The 18,490-nt window shown below is 34.2% G+C and overlaps 1 protein-coding gene across 1 annotated transcript in view; it reads right to left on the reverse strand.

The window, feature by feature from the left end:
• LOC149778414 (queuine tRNA-ribosyltransferase accessory subunit 2-like) overlaps window positions 1–18,490 on the reverse strand; it is a 48,389-nt gene that overhangs the window by 10,918 nt on the left and 18,981 nt on the right. Inside the window, exons 6-8 of the mRNA XM_089939237.1 lie at window positions 9,362–9,532; window positions 7,795–7,894; window positions 2,008–2,096 (exon numbers count right to left, since the gene is read on the reverse strand). Of these exons, the coding sequence (XP_089795363.1) occupies window positions 2,008–2,096; window positions 7,795–7,894; window positions 9,362–9,532 (360 nt within the window). The remainder of the gene's footprint in view (window positions 1–2,007; window positions 2,097–7,794; window positions 7,895–9,361; window positions 9,533–18,490) is intronic.

The following is an 18,490-nucleotide window of genomic DNA, read 5'->3' on the forward strand; positions in this document are numbered from 1 at the left end:
ACTAATGCATCACTGGTTCATGAATAATAATGAGCTCTCCATACTCAAGCTGACTTGGTTACTAATGCAACACTGGTTAATAAATAGTAATTAGCTCTCCCTACTCATGCTGACCTGGCTACCAATGCACCATAGGTTAATGAATAATAATGAACTCTCCCTACTCATGCTTACTTGGCTCCCAATGCATCACTTGTTAATGAATAATAATGTGCTCTCCCTACTCATGCTGAATTGGTTACTAATGCATCACTGGTTAAAGAATAATAATGAGCTCTCCCTACTGATGCTGACTTGGTTACTAATGCAACACTGGTTAATAAATAGTAATTAGCTCTCCCTACTCATGCTGACCTGGCTACCAATGCACCATAGGTTAATGAATAATAATGAACTCTCCCTACTCATGCTTACTTGGCTCCCAATGCATCACTTGTTAATCAATAATAATGAGCTCTCTCTACTCATACTGAATTGGTTACTAATGCATCACTGGTTAATGAATAGTAATTAGCAATCCCTACTCATGCCAACTTTGCTAACAATGCACCACTGGTTAAAGAATAATAATGAGCTCTCCGTACTCATGCTGACTTGGTTACTAATGCATCACTGTTAATAAATAGTAATTAGCTCTCACTACTCATGCTGACTTGGTTACTAATGCATCACTGGTTAAAGAATAATAATGAGCTCTCCCTACTCATGCTGACTTGGTTACTAATGCAACACTGGTTAATAAATAGTAATTAGCTCTCCCTACTCATGCTGACCTGGCTACCAATGCATCACTGGTTAAAGAATAATAATGAGCTCTCCTTTCTCATGTTAACTTCGTTACAAATGTATCAATGATTAAGGTGGCACTCTGCAGTTTTGTATTTTGCATAGGGTTAGAATTTTACAGAAAAAGAATTTCACTGGCTATCCTCACTGGTTATACTGGCTATTTAAAAAAGACTTTGTATATCTTAGGTATAATTCAAAGAACTTTTAATTCCCTTTATTTTGGTGTATGATTGATGGGTGTAATATAGGTTATAGAGTATACAGCTTGGCCTTACTCCAGATGTGCACCTTTCAAAAAACTGCTAGCTCCACTTGGTCATTTTCACTTCCTGAACTTCAGAGGTAAATTGTATAAAAAACAGCTGATAACTTTTTTTTACATTTTATATATTTGGTAATTCATTCATTGCACTTTCAGAAGCTGGTATTGTCTAGTCTGGCAAAATTCATTTTCCCTATTTTAATAGCTGCTGTGGATAGTGTACTTTAGACTAATTCAGGCTGATTTTTTTAGCACAAGGGAGCAGTCATTTTAGTTAGCAGTGTGCTTAAATCTCATGTACAATTTCCTAAAGTACAATATCCAAAAGAAATATCATCCACATTATATTAATGTAGCATAGAGGTATGCCAACATTCTCTCCATTGTGCATGTTTTAAATGCAAACAACTTCACCTTACATATGTCACTCTCTCAAAAGTATATTATAACTGGTGAGCGCCCCCTAATGCAACTCTACCTAAGCAATGCTTCTCTAACTTCATTTCTGTTTTTAATTCTGATCAACAATCATGTTTAGATTTTTTTCAGCATTCAAAAAACAAAGCTAGTGAACACTGGTTGATATCAGGACCTGGAGAAAACATTGCTTTTAATAAATCAAACAACATTTAAAAATGTTTGGAGAAGAGGACATACACATTTTATTTCTTAAGTAGACTATCTTGAGTGGCCAATAAATGCTGAAAATGAGTAAATTGAATGCATTTTGGGCAAATGATTATCCAAAGCCTCTTGCACTGGGCATGTGTCTCAAACAACATTTTTTTACACACTGATGTGTTACATGTTTTTAATCTAATTCAACTGCTTATAAGACTTAGCTAGGAATATTACATAACAATCTACATTCTGATCAAAATGATAAAAGCACTACAATCAACACAACTGGAACAAATGTCTCAAATTTTGCTTATGCCGGGACAACAATAATTTACCAGTGTCTTCTGGATAACAGCTGAGACATCTGAAATATGGAATTGTTCTGACTTTGGTCCCATGTTGTGAAATCCTTCTATGATAAAACCTGACGGGACAAAAACAAGACACAAATTACTAAACAAAAACAATGCTTTTGACTGCTATAATAATACGCAGGATCAAAATTTCTAAGATAACAAGATTAAAAAACCGTAAATAAAAACCATAGAAAGGTGTAATGGAATAGTAAAATTCTGTCAGTTTTCCAAAGAAAATATTGGTCCTTTCCTTATCTAGAGATGTGAATTTAAAGCACATCACATTTAAGTAATATTCATATTAAAATCTAAAATTACAAAATACAACAGAAAAATTACATTAAAACCTAAAAAGTAGAAAATATTAAAACCAACAAAATTCAAACATGGTTACCTAAATTTGATTCTGATAAAGTACCCTGCAATACCTTTTGAGGGTGACTATGAAAGAAAACTAGTGTTCATGTATGAAAATCTATGACTCCCAAGGAATGGTACACATACATACATAAATATAGACATGAAAAACTGAAGGTGTAAATGAAACAAAACCTCAAATAATATCAATCAAAAACTTTTCAAAAGCATGGAAGTTTTTCAAATTTAGCCATGTAACTGAATTCCCGCTCTGGTGGCCTAGTGATTAGAATGTCCGCCTTGGATGTGGGAGGTCATGGGTTCGATCCCCGGCCGAGTCATACCAAAGACTTTCAAAAATGGTACTAACAGCTGCCTCACTTGGCAATCAGCATTACGAGGTTAGTGTTAGGACTGGTCGGCCTGGTGTCAGGATAATGCAACTGGGTGGGACATCATGCTACATGTCTGTGGCATGATGTCCCAGTGCTAGACAACACTATAAACTGCCACATTGCAGACATCGTAGTGGTATGACTGAACAATTGTTAAAAGCTACATTTTAAAAAAAGTCCACACAAAAAATCAGAATTCTCAAAATTATTTTTCTGATGGAAAACCATTATGCAGTGAGAATTTGCAGCTGATCAGTAATTGCTAATGCTGTAGGTTGCAAATGTGTGGCATTTACTTACAGTGAAAAATTTAATGACACCGATAAACACTTGATACAAAAATACAAAAAGCCATTCTGAACATAGGCAATCTGATGAGGAACCAGACTTCGGTTTCATGAAATAAAATGTTCTTTAGCAGGATTCAAACCCATATCTGAGTATTAACTCACCTAGCACTTTAATATCCATTGTTCCTACCAACTGTTCCACTGAAACAACCCAATTAAGGGTCGCTTAAATGCTCTTGATAATGCTGTCAGCTATCACAATACACAAGTACATTACAGAAACAAAATTACATGTGTTTTGTTCTGAGAGTGGTGAAGTAAAGACTTTGATATGGTATAGGAATGTCAAGGCCATCAACTGAGATGAATGTTTCTATGCAATATCAAACAAGTTCTTTCCTCTGACTCAGAGCAAACCACTTATACGGTTTTGTATTTATTAATATCTCCTTTGTATTCACACATTCTTTTAACAAAATTTAATGTATACTGTATCCTCTCAGAAAAATAAATTAGGCATTTGGAGTTTTAGGAAAAATATTGTAGAACCCTCTGAAAAATCGCCATGTACATAATTATTGCTAAGCCTAGATATATACTGTGCAGTTGCACCATTGGTCTCTCTGCATTGCAGATATAGCTATTTTTAAAAATGTTCTATGGAACATATGAATGGATTTAAACTGCAGACATAGGCAAGTGGAAGTTTTCCTAACGTCTCAAATGGAACGTAGTTTTTGGACCAGTAAATAACCCCTTGTTTTACATCCTACATACTGAATACACACTCTACTTCTAAGTAACTTTCTCTGCAAAGTTCACAGACAAACAGTAGTTAAATACAATCAATCTCATACAGAAAGCCGATTTATTCACAGTAGTTTCAAACTCAATTTTTATGTTTTAATTTAATACAAGAAATTACTAATGCAGTCAACTTAAAGGTGATAATTTAAGCATTTTAAGAAAACAAAGATTCTGTCTCTTTCTAATATGCAGACTAAATTTTTAATATTCATTTGGATATTTTTTACAAGAAAATTCTAGACAATATTGATCTTGTTCATCTATTTATTTTCTATTGAACAATTGCAAGACTTTAAATTTTTAAGCAAACATAGACCTCTCAGAGTGTGCCCCAATGAAAAAGTCTCAACAGTACTGTAAATATAATCTTCTAAATTTGCATCAAAACAGATGCTGCTGTCTGTGAAACATCTACCTCTATGATGCAAATGTTTGTCAGTTTTATCATCAGCTTTACTAAAATAAAGTAATATTCCAAAGTAATATTAAATGTCAAGTTTAAAGTTCCTCCACTTAAACATGCTCCTTAAAAAAATATTTTTAAAAAAAATTCCTGCCGACCATACTTTTTAAACTATGAAGCTGAAATGGATTTTGGTTAAGCTTGGAATTTTAGATTATTTACTTTGTGGAATGTCTCCTCTCTTTGTCATCATTGTTATAGTTTGGAATGAGATCAATGGAGTTGAAAGTTTTTGTTCTATGGTTTCTTAGACCTTTTAGGTTAAGGTCATTGCTCCCAGAATTCAGCACTTTGTGGCAATTAGCAAACTCATTTGAAGTTCAAATACTGTAGCTAAAGTTAATGTCCTTAATTATCTGATTATCTTGACATGACTCCCTGAGTCTTTCTTACTTTGGATTTTTTAATCTTTCAATACAATATTTCAGCTGGTCTCTCTCTCATCTTGGGTGATGTCAAACATTCTTTCCAAAAGAGAAGTGTCAACCTCAGCTAACTCTTATTTCTTGGCATTAGATTCAATGAGAAACCCATAAACTGCTCATTGCAATGTATAGTACTCCACAATTTTTCCAGTGGCAAAAGTAGTTATTTTTACCCAAAATGAGTGGATTTCTTAAAATTACAAAAGTGTCTTGGCATTTCTGAATAATTTAAAATGTATAGCAATAAATGACTCCAAAATTTTATAAGTGGACTATTACTGAATATTTCAAAATCCAAAAGTGGTTTCTGGCTGGATGTGTGATACAGAAATTTTTGGTGTGCAATACATAACCACAGACTGAACATCTGCATCCAATGCCAGATCTGGATATGAAATAAATTTCAGTATTAAGGTCTGATGATGCTGTCAGCTATCACAGTAAATGTCTACATTACATTTCAGTTTTAATGCTTGATGACACTGTCAGTTATCACAGTACACATGAACATTACATTTCAGTAGTAAGGTTTGATAATGCTGTTAGCTATCACAGCAAAAATGTACATTACACTTCAGGTTTAATGCTTGATGACACTGTCAGCTATCACAGTAAACATGTACTTACATAACAGTATTTATAGGTTACTGCATTTGTATGGGAAAATATGAATGAGTTTTGCGATGGAATACTGCATGACCTTGGGAGTGCAGTATATCCTTCTGAAAAAACGAGTTCATATTTTCACATACAAATGCAGTAACCTTTTTATTTTATGCTCATTTTTTTATTCTACCTAAGGTTTAATTATATAAACAAAATACACTACAAGAAACAACGTAAATGAATGAATGCCATATTCCAAACTAAATACACAAGCGCAGATTTGTCATTACACAGTGACATCATTATTAATGCGCACATAACTCCACCCATATAAATTTGAACTTAGTTGCGCGCTTGACATAACATTCGAAAGAAAATGGCGTGTCTAGTTAAAATTGAAATTTGCAGTCATATTGTGAATGAATGTGCATTGCAACAACTTTTCCATTTGATCTGGAATAAATATATTTTGGTATTTTGTTTTGATTCAACGAAAGTTTGTGATTTTGGACTGGATTCATCTGTGCAAATTATACATGAAATACATCGGATTGAAGTGGCGCAGGAGAAGCATGTTTACATCTGCAAATCTGTTTCTGTTTCTGTCACTGAATGTTTGAAATCATAATGTTGGAAAAATATGAAGTCTTTCAATTGCAATTATCAAAAAGACGCTATGGAATTTAATGCTTATTTCATTTTGAGGGCAGTAAGGAGGATGCAATTGCACTTATCATCGAAATTACAGCAGAATTTCGAAATGTGTAATCCAGATGAAAAACCTATGACATGGCTCATGTAATTCGGATTTGCAGAATTAAGAAAATACATTTTGAGGAAATTCAGGATGTAAAACTGTAAGTATATTTTATTTTGCCATTCTTATCACCAGCTAAAGAAGAGAGTATATGACTTGTCACTTGTATGTTATTTGTGTATATGACTTGTCACTTGTATGTTATTTGTAAGGACCTTATCTTCCGTCTGTTATATAATGTAGCTAGCCTAAATCCGTAACATTGTATCAACGCGGAATGTGCCAAAACAGTTGGGTTTTTTTTGCAGTCCACAAAACAAATTAAACAACCACAACGTAAAGAGCCTCTTACGCGAGTGTACATGATTTGTGTACAAATCAAAAGTTGCTGGCATCTGCGTCCATTGTTTGTTTACAATAGAAAGTAGTTCATTTATGCATGTGAATGCTATATGTGTATTGTTGCGCGAGTTCGGGTAATAATGAACGATTCTGACAATGTAAAGTTAACGGGGAAAAAAATGAGCATATAAAAATAAGGTTTGATGATGCTGTCAGTTATCACAGTACACATGTACATTGCATTTCAGTATTAATGCTTGATAATACTGTCAGTTATCACAATACATGAGGCACACATGTACATTGCATTTCAGTATTAATGCTTGATAATACTGTCAGCTATCACAATACATGAGGCACACATGTACATTGCATTTCAGTATTAATGCTTGATGACACTGTCAGTTATCACAGAACACATGTACATTGCATTTCAGTATTAAGGTTTGATGATGCTGTCATTTATCACAGTACACATGTACATTGCATTTCAGTATTAATGCTTGACGATACTGTCAGCTATCACAAATACATGTGGCACACATGTACATTGCATTTCAGTATTAATGCTTGATAATACTGTCAGCTATCACAATACATGAGGCACACATGTACATTGCATTTCAGTATTAATGCTTGATGTCAGTTATCACAGAACACATGTACATTGCATTTCAGTATTAAGGTTTGATGATGCTGTCATTTATCACAGTACACATGTACATTGCATTTCAGTATTAATGCTTGATAATACTGTCAGTTATCACAATACATGAGGCACACATGTACATTACATTTCAGTATTAATGCTTGATGATACTGTCAGCTATCACAGTACACATGTACATTGCATTTCAGTATTAAGGTTTGATGATGCTGTCAGCTATCACAGTACACATATACATTGCATTTCAGTATTAATGCTTGATAATACTGTCAGCTATCACAGTACACATGTACATTGCATTTCAGTATTAAGGTTTGATGATGCTGTCAGTTATCACAGTACACATGTACATTGCATTTCAGTATTAAGGTTTGATGATGCTGTCAGTTATCACAGTACACATGTACATTGCGTTTCAGTATTAATGCTTGATAATACTGTCAGTTATCACAATACATGAGGCACACAAGTACATTACATTTCAGTACTGAAGCTCTGTTTGGACATTACTAGAAATGTATCATCATATAATACCATCTTCACATCTTAGTTATTAGACTTTATGTGTCAGTAAATTCATTAAGATTAATTTCAATTTATAAGCATCTTTGTTTCCAGTGTGATCAGTGTCATAAATGATTTATAACACTAAGAAACCTGAGACAGGTCTAGCAGATGTCTCCTTGGCTGAATGTTCACGATCCTTCTCACTGTAACCTCCTTCTATCACACCAAACAGGGCACTGTTCTTTAGCCTCTGTGCATGAAAGAAAATATTAACTGTGCATGAAAGAAAATATTAACATGACTACTATATTTGTTAGGTTAGCATACTTATATCATAAATGACATTAAAGTGTGATAAAGACCATGGCATCAGAACATTTTTCAAAATGATTTTTTCACTTCACTATTCTGCAGTTTCATCAAATACAATAAGTATTTTTCCCCATGTGAAAATGGAATCTCCCAGTTCTGCTCAAAATCATACTACTGAGACTTGTAAAAAAGAAATCAGTCTTCGCTAGTCAAGGCCCACACAACACTGAAACTATTTAATGTTTCCTAAATTTCATTTGAAGTGAGTACATACCCTGAAAAAAGGTAATTTTAGCAGTGAAACCAAAACAGAAGGCAAAATGAATACAAATGCATTTGAAAGAAATCAGACAGCACAAATATAAAATAATGAATGATAAATGAAAATGGAATGAAACAAAAATGCATTTCATGAATGGCTTTAAAAATAGTTTTTTTTTCAAAGTGCCATTAAATTTCTTTGGTGAAAAGTCCATTCAAATTGTAATCCAGGATCATATTCTTTACACTGACATGTTTACAGCCCGTACAGGCCATGATGTTTTTGTAAATGCCGACAACTGCCATGTATGTGATGGCATCTCCACTGACAGCTGTGTATTCTGATTCATACTCAACAACCATATTTTAACATTTCCTGCAGAAGATGTTACATTTTTTGTGTCAAGTCAATGCTGTCTTTTGCATTTCATACAACTGACATTTCATTAAAACACACTTTTAGTAAATACATGCTTAGAATACTATAATTCTTTCCCTTTCTTGCCAAAATGAAAACAAGCAAAACTAAATCACTGATAATGCAAAATATGAACAAACTGAATTCGTCTGTGAGACCATAAATGAAAATGCAACAAGACGACAGATGCAGTACAAATGGAATGCTAATGAAATGCAAACAAAATATATATTTCATAAAGTTACTCACTTCAAATCATGTAAGATTTTTTATTTACTATAAGTTACTATAAGATAAAAGCACAGATTTTAAACCTTCATCAAAATCTTTCCTATGCTTAAATAAGATTATTAGTCATAATGCCGGTAGCCTGTCCTGTAACTTTCAGTCTCTAGGTTATAACAACAAACTACAAGACAGTTTTGTAGATGTTCTGCATGGTGATTGACTATCAGTATTCTATGTAACTATTTACCTATAGACCAAAGTCTGAGTCACTTGTAGACTGTAGCTAGCTAAGGGTGTCTAAAACTAATCCTCTGGGCCAAATGTCTAACATTTACATTTACTCAACAGTCTATTACTTACATGAGGCAAAGAAAAAGAGCTGTCAACATGAGAATGGAATATAAATTGTCTACCTTTTATGTACATAAGAACAACAATTATTAACACTTAGCAAGACTTTCATATCAAAAGCAACCTGCCTGATCTTAAAAGAAATACCTCTGACTGACTGTGTCTCTCTACAATTTGGTCCAGGAAGCTAAGTGTTCTTTTGACTGATTTACCAGCTCTTTTTCTGGATGTGTCCTTGCTGGTGTCCCCATCACTAAGAGCCTGGTACCAGTCAGGAAGCAAAGCCTCTTGTATCTTTATAAAGAGATCAACATCTAACTGGAAATGTAAAAAATGATTAATTTACTTTTTTTTATACATTTTTTCATGGTTTTAATGTCCAAAATGCACAATTGTACAGACTGAAAAACACAACAGTTATAAAAATCACAGTTTATGCCCTGAATATTTGGCTTCAATCCATCCCAACTGCTCTCACAATCATATGTTTAATGATATCCCATTTATGGATACTCAAACTGCGGTCACTGCCTGTACCATCCAGATTTAGTGTTTACCAGCTCTTTTTCTGGATGTGTCCTTGCTGGTGTCCCCATCACTAAGAGCCTGGTACCAGTCAGGAAGCAAAGCCTCTTGTATCTTTATAAAGAGATCAACATCTAACTGGAAATGTAAAAAATGATTAATTTACTTTTTTTTATACATTTTTTCATGGTTTTAGTGTCCAAAATGCACAATTGTACAGACTGAAAAACACAACAGTTATAAAAATCACAGTTTATGCCCTGAATATTTGGCTTCAATCCATCCCAACTGCTCTCACAATCATATGTTTAATGATATCCCATTTATGGATACTCAAACTGCAGTCACTGCCTGTACCATCCAGATTTAGTGTGTATGATATACTATAAAACATGAAGCTGGTTATGGCCTACATGTCAAGCCAGCACAAGTTATATTTCAGATCTGCAGAGGGTTGGATAAAAATGATTGAAATAAAAGGGAAATAAAAGATTGTTAACACTTTGGTAAACCTAGAGTAAAACACAGACAGACAGATGTAAAGACACAAATACAGACACCAAAGTGACTGCTGTGTCAAACTTTAGATAATGCGAGCTTGACAGTCAAAAAATACAAAGGCAAACATTTTAAGCAATTTAGCATGGATTTTTTTCCCCCACTACAACTGTATCACTGCTAAAAGAATATAATACAGAGGAGAAACTGGACAGGCTGTTCCAGCTAGAAATGATAAACATTACGTCTAAGTAGTATAAACACTATGTTACACTTATTTGGTCAAACACACGAGAAAATGGATCAGTGAGTGTTGTGTGAAGTGAATTACTGCAAACTGCTGTTATCTGAACATTCTTCACTTTCAGCAGTAACCTCAGACATTTTTGGTTTGAAATCTGCTAGTTCTGGAACAAAACAGATACATTTTACTTTGTCAGAGTTAATGAAAAGAATTACCATCTAAAATATGTAGTTTTGTCCCTTGCTAATTTAATTAAAATGTATGCCTTCAATATACTCTACCAGTATTTAAAGATTAGCTCCGATTTTTAAATGAAGGTGTAAATATCATTGTAAAATTGTGACTTTCAGTTGAAAGAATCCAGAATTCATGAGAATTATGCAAATGCCTGCAATGAAAATCCCATGGTATAACTGTATCATCTTACAAGCATATAAAAAGACGTTACAACCTGCTGCATTATTATTGTTTCTTCCAATATTCTGTGTACTGTATGGTACCATTCACTGATGCATGCAGTGTATATTAATCTTCTTCCCAACCATACCTAGTGACAAGACATGTAGTGTATATCAATATTCCTTCACAACCATATCTAGTGACAAGACATGCAATGTATATCAATATTCCTTCACAACCATATCTAGTGACAAGACATGCAGTGTATATCAATCTTCCTTTATAACCATATCTAGTGACAAGACATGCAGTGTATATCAATCTTCCTTCATAACCATACCTAGTGACAAGATATGCAGTGTATATCAATCTTCCTTCACAACCATACCTAGTGACAAGATATACAGTGTATATCAATATTCCTTCACAACCATATCTAGTGACAGGACATGCAGTGTATATCAATCTTCCTTCACAACCATACCTAGTGACAGGACATGCAGTGTATATCAATCTTCCTTCACAACCATACCTAGTGACAGGACATGCAGTGTATATCAATCTTCCTTTACAACCGTACCTAGTGACAAGACATGCAGTGTATATCGATCTTCCTTCCCAACCATATCTAGTGACAGGATATGCAGTGTATATTAATCTTCCTTCACAACTATATCTAGTGACAAGACATGCAGTGTATATCAATCTTCCTTCCGAACCATATCTAGTGACAGGATATGCAGTGTATATTAATCTTCCTTCACAACCATATCTAGTGACAAGACATGCAGTGTATATCAGTCTTCCTTCCGAACCATATCTAGTGACAGGATATGCAGTGTATATTAATCTTCCTTCACAACCATATCTAGTGACAAGACATGCAGTGTATATCAGTCTTCCTTCCGAACCATATCTAGTGACAGGACATGCAGTGTATATTAATCTTCCTTCACAACCATATCTAGTGACAGGACATGCAGTGTATATCAATCTTCCTTCCCAACCATATCTAGTGACAGGACATGCAGTGTATATCAATATTCCTTCCCAAACACATCTAGTGACAAGACATGCAGTGTATATCAATCTTCCTTCCCAACCATATCAAGTGACAAGACATGCACTGTATATCAATCTTCCTTTCCAAACAAATCTAGACCCAGGACATGCAGTGTATGTTAATCTTCCTTCACAACCATATCTAGTGACAAGACATGCAGTGTATATCAATCTTCTTTCCCAACCATATCTAGTGACAAGACATGCACTGTATATCAATCTTCCTTTCCAAACAAATCTAGACCCAGGACATGCAGTGTATGTTAATCTTCCTTCACAACCATATCTAGTGACAGGACATGCAGTGTATATAAATCTTCTTTCCCAACCATATCTAGTGACAAGACATGCACTGTATATCAATCTTCCTTTCCAAACAAATCTAGACCCAGGACATGCAGTGTATGTTAATCTTCCTTCACAACCGTATCTAGTGACAGGACATGCAGTATACATGTATATCAATCTTCCTTCACAACCATATCTAGTGACAAGACATGTTCTGTCAACATGAACAAGGAGTGACTATACCTTTGACTGAAGTGACTCAATGTCAGCTTGAACAAAGTGTGAACAAACCTTCAGATAAATGTCCATTTAAATAAAGAGTGACTGAACTTTTGGAATAAAGTGGCTCAGTGTGCTTTGAATAATGAGTGATTGAACAGTGTTTTCTGATGATACTGTACTTGGCCTGCTGTCGCTTACAAGTACCAGATGCCCACAACAGCCATGTAAAGGTCTGCATTCTACATAATCATAGAGAACAATTTTAAAATAATTTATACGTGAGATATCAATAAAGCCTTTTGTGTATTTTGAAAATATACTAGATAATGACGAATGCATAAGGGGTCATCCATTTAGTACGTACACAAAAATCTGGCAAAGCTTGATCCCTCCCCCATGTACACATGCATACTTTTTTATAAGCCTCCACCTATGTATGTATGCCTGATGCACACCCCCGCAAATTCTATAAAATGGCCTATATTTAATCCAGGCAGAAACGTTTAAGGATTAATAATATTAACGTGTTTAATAAAACAGATAGTCCACCAATGCTGAATGTCTGACTACATCAAAGAAATAAGCTGCATAACTTAAAATAATTGTCTAGTGTCCACTAAAATTCAAACGCCGACTGATCAAGGATTAATAATATTATTTTGTTTAATAAAACAGATATTCCACCAATGCTGAATGTCTGACTGCATCAAAGAAATAAGCTGCGTAACTTTAAAAAGTTTGTCTAGTGTCCGATAAAGTTCAAATGCCGACTAGTCGAACAGGCTATGTATTAGACAAATTATTATCGAGGTTTCACCACACCCAAGCCCCGTTTCCTATGCATACATACATTATCAGTAGACCCTCCCCATAAGCAAGCGTATGCATTTGGGTTAACCCCCCTCCCCCTCCATGCATACACACTAAATGGACGGCCCCTAATATATTTGATCACAGTATTATATATGAATGAAATTCAGCTCCACTTTGTACACACAATATGAACAGTCTCACTCCCATAAAATGTATGTTACAGGTTAGTCATTCAAATTTTTACAAATGAAGTAAGGAAAATATGTTTGAATGAGTTGTCCTTCATGATCTTGGTAGTTTCTGTGATGAAGGCATTGATCCTTATCTACGATGAGTGACAACATTCAACATGTGAGTGGATGCATAAGGTTAGTGTATGGGAGCACAAGCATTACACATAATATATCCTACATGCAGCTGACTAATGTTTCTAGGAACATGTGAAACAAGAGAACATATGCATTGCACAGTATCACTAACTGATGCATTTTCTTTAGCATTTTTTATCAGGTTCTTATGTTTGCTGCAGTACCATTAACATTAACTGATTTTTTGTTGTATTATAATATATTATTATTATTAGTAGTAGTAGCAGTATTATTCCTTCAAAATGCACACAAATGACAATGATGATGGGTATACACCAAGAATTGCCAAATGTACCTGTGATACATTCAGACTACCACATTTTGAGATTTGACAAAAATTATTCTGTGAATTTAATCAAATTACATGTATGTGAAATTTTCTTCACGTCATCAATGTGCACTGATGCAAAATGTTAATACACTGTCCCTTGGCTTCCCTTTTACAAAATTGTTATAATCTATCCCTTGCCTTTACTTTCACCACATGCTAATAAATATATCCCTTGGCTTCACTTTTACAAAATTGTTATAATCTATCCCTTGACTTCCCTATTACCACATGCTACTAATCTATCCCTTGGCTTCCCTTTTACCACATGCTAGTAATCTATCCCTTGGCTTCACTTTTACTATATGCTAATAATCCCTTGGCTTCACTTTTACCACATGCTAACAATATATCCCTTGGCTCACTTTTACCACATGATAATAATATATCCCTTGGCTCACTTTTACCACATGATAATAACCTATCCCTTGGCTTCACTTTTACCACATGTTAATAATCTATCCCTTGGCTTCACTTTTACCACATGCTAGTAATCTATCCCTTGGCTTCACTTTTACTATATGCTAATAATCTATCCCTTGGCTGCACTTTTGCCATATGCTAATAATCTATCCCTTGGCTTCACTTTTACCACATGCTAACAATATATCCCTTGGCTCACTTTTACCACATGATAATAATATATCCTTTGGCTCACTTTTACCACATGCTAATAACCTATCCCTTGGCTTCACTTTTACCACATGTTAATAATCTATCCCTTGGCTTCACTATTACCACGTGCTAATAATCTATCCCTTGGATTCACTTTTACCACATGTTAATAATATATCCTTTGGCTTCACTTTTACAAAATTGTTATAATCTATCCCTTGGCTTCCCTTTTACCACATGCTAGTAATCTATCCATTGGCTTCACTTTTACCATATGCTAATAATCTATCCCTTGGATTCACTTTTACAATATGCTAATAATCTATCCCTTGGCTTCACTTTTACAAAATTGTTATAATCTATCCCTTGGCTTCCCTTTTACCACATGCTAGTAATCTATCCATTGGCTTCACTTTTACCATATGCTAATAATCTATCCCTTGGATTCACTTTTACCATATGCTAATAATCTATCCCTTGGCTTCACTTTTACCATATGCTGATAATCTATCCCTTGGATTCACTTTTACCATATGCTAATAATCTATCATATGGCTTCCCTTTTACCACATGCTAGTAATCTATCCATTGGCTTCACTTTTACAATATGCTAATAATCTATCCCTTGGATTCACTTTTACAATATGCTAATAATCTATCCCTTGGATTCACTTCTACCATATGCTAATAATCTATCCCTTGGATTCACTTTTACCACATGCTAATAATCTATCCCTTGGCTTCACTTTTACAATATGCTAATAATCTATCCCATGGCTCCACTTTTACAAAATTATTATAATCTATTCTTGGCTTCACTTTTACTATATGCTAATAATCTATCCCATGGCTTTACTTTTACCACATGATAATAAATATATCCCTTGGCATCACTTTTACCACATATTAATAATATATCCCTTGGCTTCACTTTTACCATATGCTAATAAGCTATCCCTTGGCTTCACTTTTACCATATGCTAATAATCTATCCCATGGCTTCACTTTTACAAAATTGTTATAATCTATCCTTGGCTTCACTTTTACCATATGCTAATAATCTATCCCTTGGCTTCACTTTTACCATATGCTAATAATCTATCCCTTGGCTTCACTTTTACCATATGCTAATAATCTATCCCTTGGCTTCACTTTTACAATATGCTAATAATCTATCCCTTGGATTCACTTTTACAATATGCTAATAATCTATCCCTTGGCTTCACTTTTACCACATATTAATAATATATCCCTTGGCTTCACTTTTACCACATGCTAATAATCTATCCATTGGCTTCACTTTTACCACATGTTAATAATATATCCCTTGGCTTCACTTTTACCACATGTTAATAATATATCCCTTGGCTTCACTTTTACCATATGCTAATAATCTATCCCTTGGCTTCACTTTTACCATATGCTAATAATCTATCCCTTGGCTTCACTTTTACCATATGCTAATAATCTATCCCTTGGCTTCACTTTTACCACATGCTAACAATATATCCCTTGGCTTCACTTTTACAAAATTGTTATAATCTATCCCTTGGCTTCCCTTTTATCACATGCTAGTAATCTATCCCTTAGATTCACTTTTACAATATGCTAATAATCTATCCCTTGGCTTCACTTTTACAAAAGTGTTATAATCTATCCCTTGGCTTCACATTTACCACATGCCAATAATCTATCCCATGGCTTCACATTTACCACATGCTAACAATATATCCCTTGGCTTCACTTTTACCACATGTTAATAATATATCCCTTGGCTTCACTTTTACAAAAGTGTTATAATCTATCCCTTGGCTTCACTTTTACTATATGCTAATAACCTATCCCTTGGCTTCACATTTACCACATGCCAATAATCTATCCCTTGGCTTCACTTTTACCACATGCTAATAATCTATCCCATGGCTTCACTTTTACTATATGCTAATAATCTATCCCTTGGCTTCACTTTTACAATATGCTAATAATCTATCCCTTGGCTTCACTTTTACCACATGTTAATAATATATCCCTTGGCTTCACTTTTACAAAAGTGTTATAATCTATCCCTTGGCTTCACTTTTACTATATGCTAATAACCTATCCCTTGGCTTCACTTTTACAATATGTTAATAATCTATCCCATGGCTTCACTTTTACTATATGCTAATAATCTATCCCTTGGATTCACTTTTACAATATGTTAATAATCTATTCCTTGGCTTCACTTTTACAATATGCTAATAATCTATCCCTTGGCTTCACTTTTACAATATGCTAATAAGCTATCCCTTGGATTCACTTTTACAATATGCTAATAAGCAATCCCTTGGCTTCACTTTTACCACATGCTAAAAAAGGTACAGACTGTACAAGATATGCACACAATCATGAATTAAATAGTCCTCATTGTTTGTATATCTGCAGGTTAGTCCAACAAGCAAATTAGATGGAATGGAAATTTGAGTTCAAAGTATCATCAGGAAAAAAATTACCATGGGAAATGTATTAGTCTGAGAGAGAATTCAACAGAAGTGAATCTGTGGTATGATCCAAAAGTCTGCCCCCCTCCTCACATGGTGAGATATCATGGGTTTGCATCTTATAAGGTTTGCACCTTCAAAATCTTTGCAGTTCACCATCTTACAAATTATGATGGGGTATGACTTTTAACAACATTTTTCATGGTTCAAATAAACTTGAGCAGGAATTCCTCGATGGAAATGATGCTCTACTATCTAAAGAGAATTTCCAGGATTTCAAGCTAAGATCTTTTTTTGTCTTTTTAACTGCTAAGTCTCAAAATCATCTGATATTCTTGAGCAATACGATTTTCTAACTAAGCCAGTGTGGCAGCCATACTGGATGTAAGATAGGCACCAATTTTGTTTAAGACAACCTACATGTAGCCACCATTAGAAGACTTCTGGAGAAATCTCCATGTTGATATGACCATCCATTAAGGAAAATAAGTGACAAGATTTTCAATATGTTCACTGTGGCAGCCATAGTACATGTCTGCAGGTGCCATTTTCATTTAGGACATACTAGACACCACAAGAAGTTGTTTGGTGAAAACCCTATTTCGATATGAGAGAGAAGTAACAATAACAAGATTTAAGATGATTACCTTTATGGTGGCCATATTGAATGTCAGATTGGCACCATTTTCATTTAGGACCAACTAGACAGCATTTGTCTTTGAACTTCTTTAATTTATTATGAGGGAATAAATACCATTAAACTGAATAAAATAAATCATTCTGTACAATCATTCAGCATCTTTGTCATTTATGTATTTGTGAAATATAATGAATGAATAAATATTTAAAATGGAATAAAATGGAAGAACACAATGATATATGGCAGGGATAGTTAACAGATGGAGTAGCATCCCTTTGCTGTAGTGGTGTGCTGTTTATTTCTTTTTTCTTCAATTTTTGTATCTATTTATGCAGTGAAATAACAAAATAAAATATGCAAAAAGTTTAATTTTGGTGAGAAAAAATACTCCTTGCAAATATAAAAATCCTTGAAACTCCTTGAAAATTACTTTCTAAGGATGTAGAAACCACATTTTTGATTGTGGTGAAAATTTCAAATGATAAATTCGTAAAAAAAGGAAGGAAGGATTCCATCTGACACAAAACTGGAAACAATAGTGAAATGGTTATACAGGTATAATAAGTACCTTTTTTGGACAGAAAATTTACCTACAATACATTAATAGCTAGGCACTTTTCTGATGAACACACTAACAACAAATACTTCTTGTTTATATGTTGTGCATATGTCTGTATATGCTTAGCTACAACACTGACCAATCAGTGTAAACTGGACCTGAACACCTGGTTCCCACTTAAATGTTTATGTGCCTGGCTACACCATTGACCAATCAATGTAGAATGGCCCTGAAC

Source organism: Sinohyriopsis cumingii, chromosome 17, assembly GCF_028554795.1.
Source record: "Sinohyriopsis cumingii isolate HCF-2022 chromosome 17, ASM2855479v2, whole genome shotgun sequence".
NCBI classification, from domain to species: Eukaryota; Metazoa; Mollusca; class Bivalvia; order Unionida; family Unionidae; genus Sinohyriopsis; species Sinohyriopsis cumingii.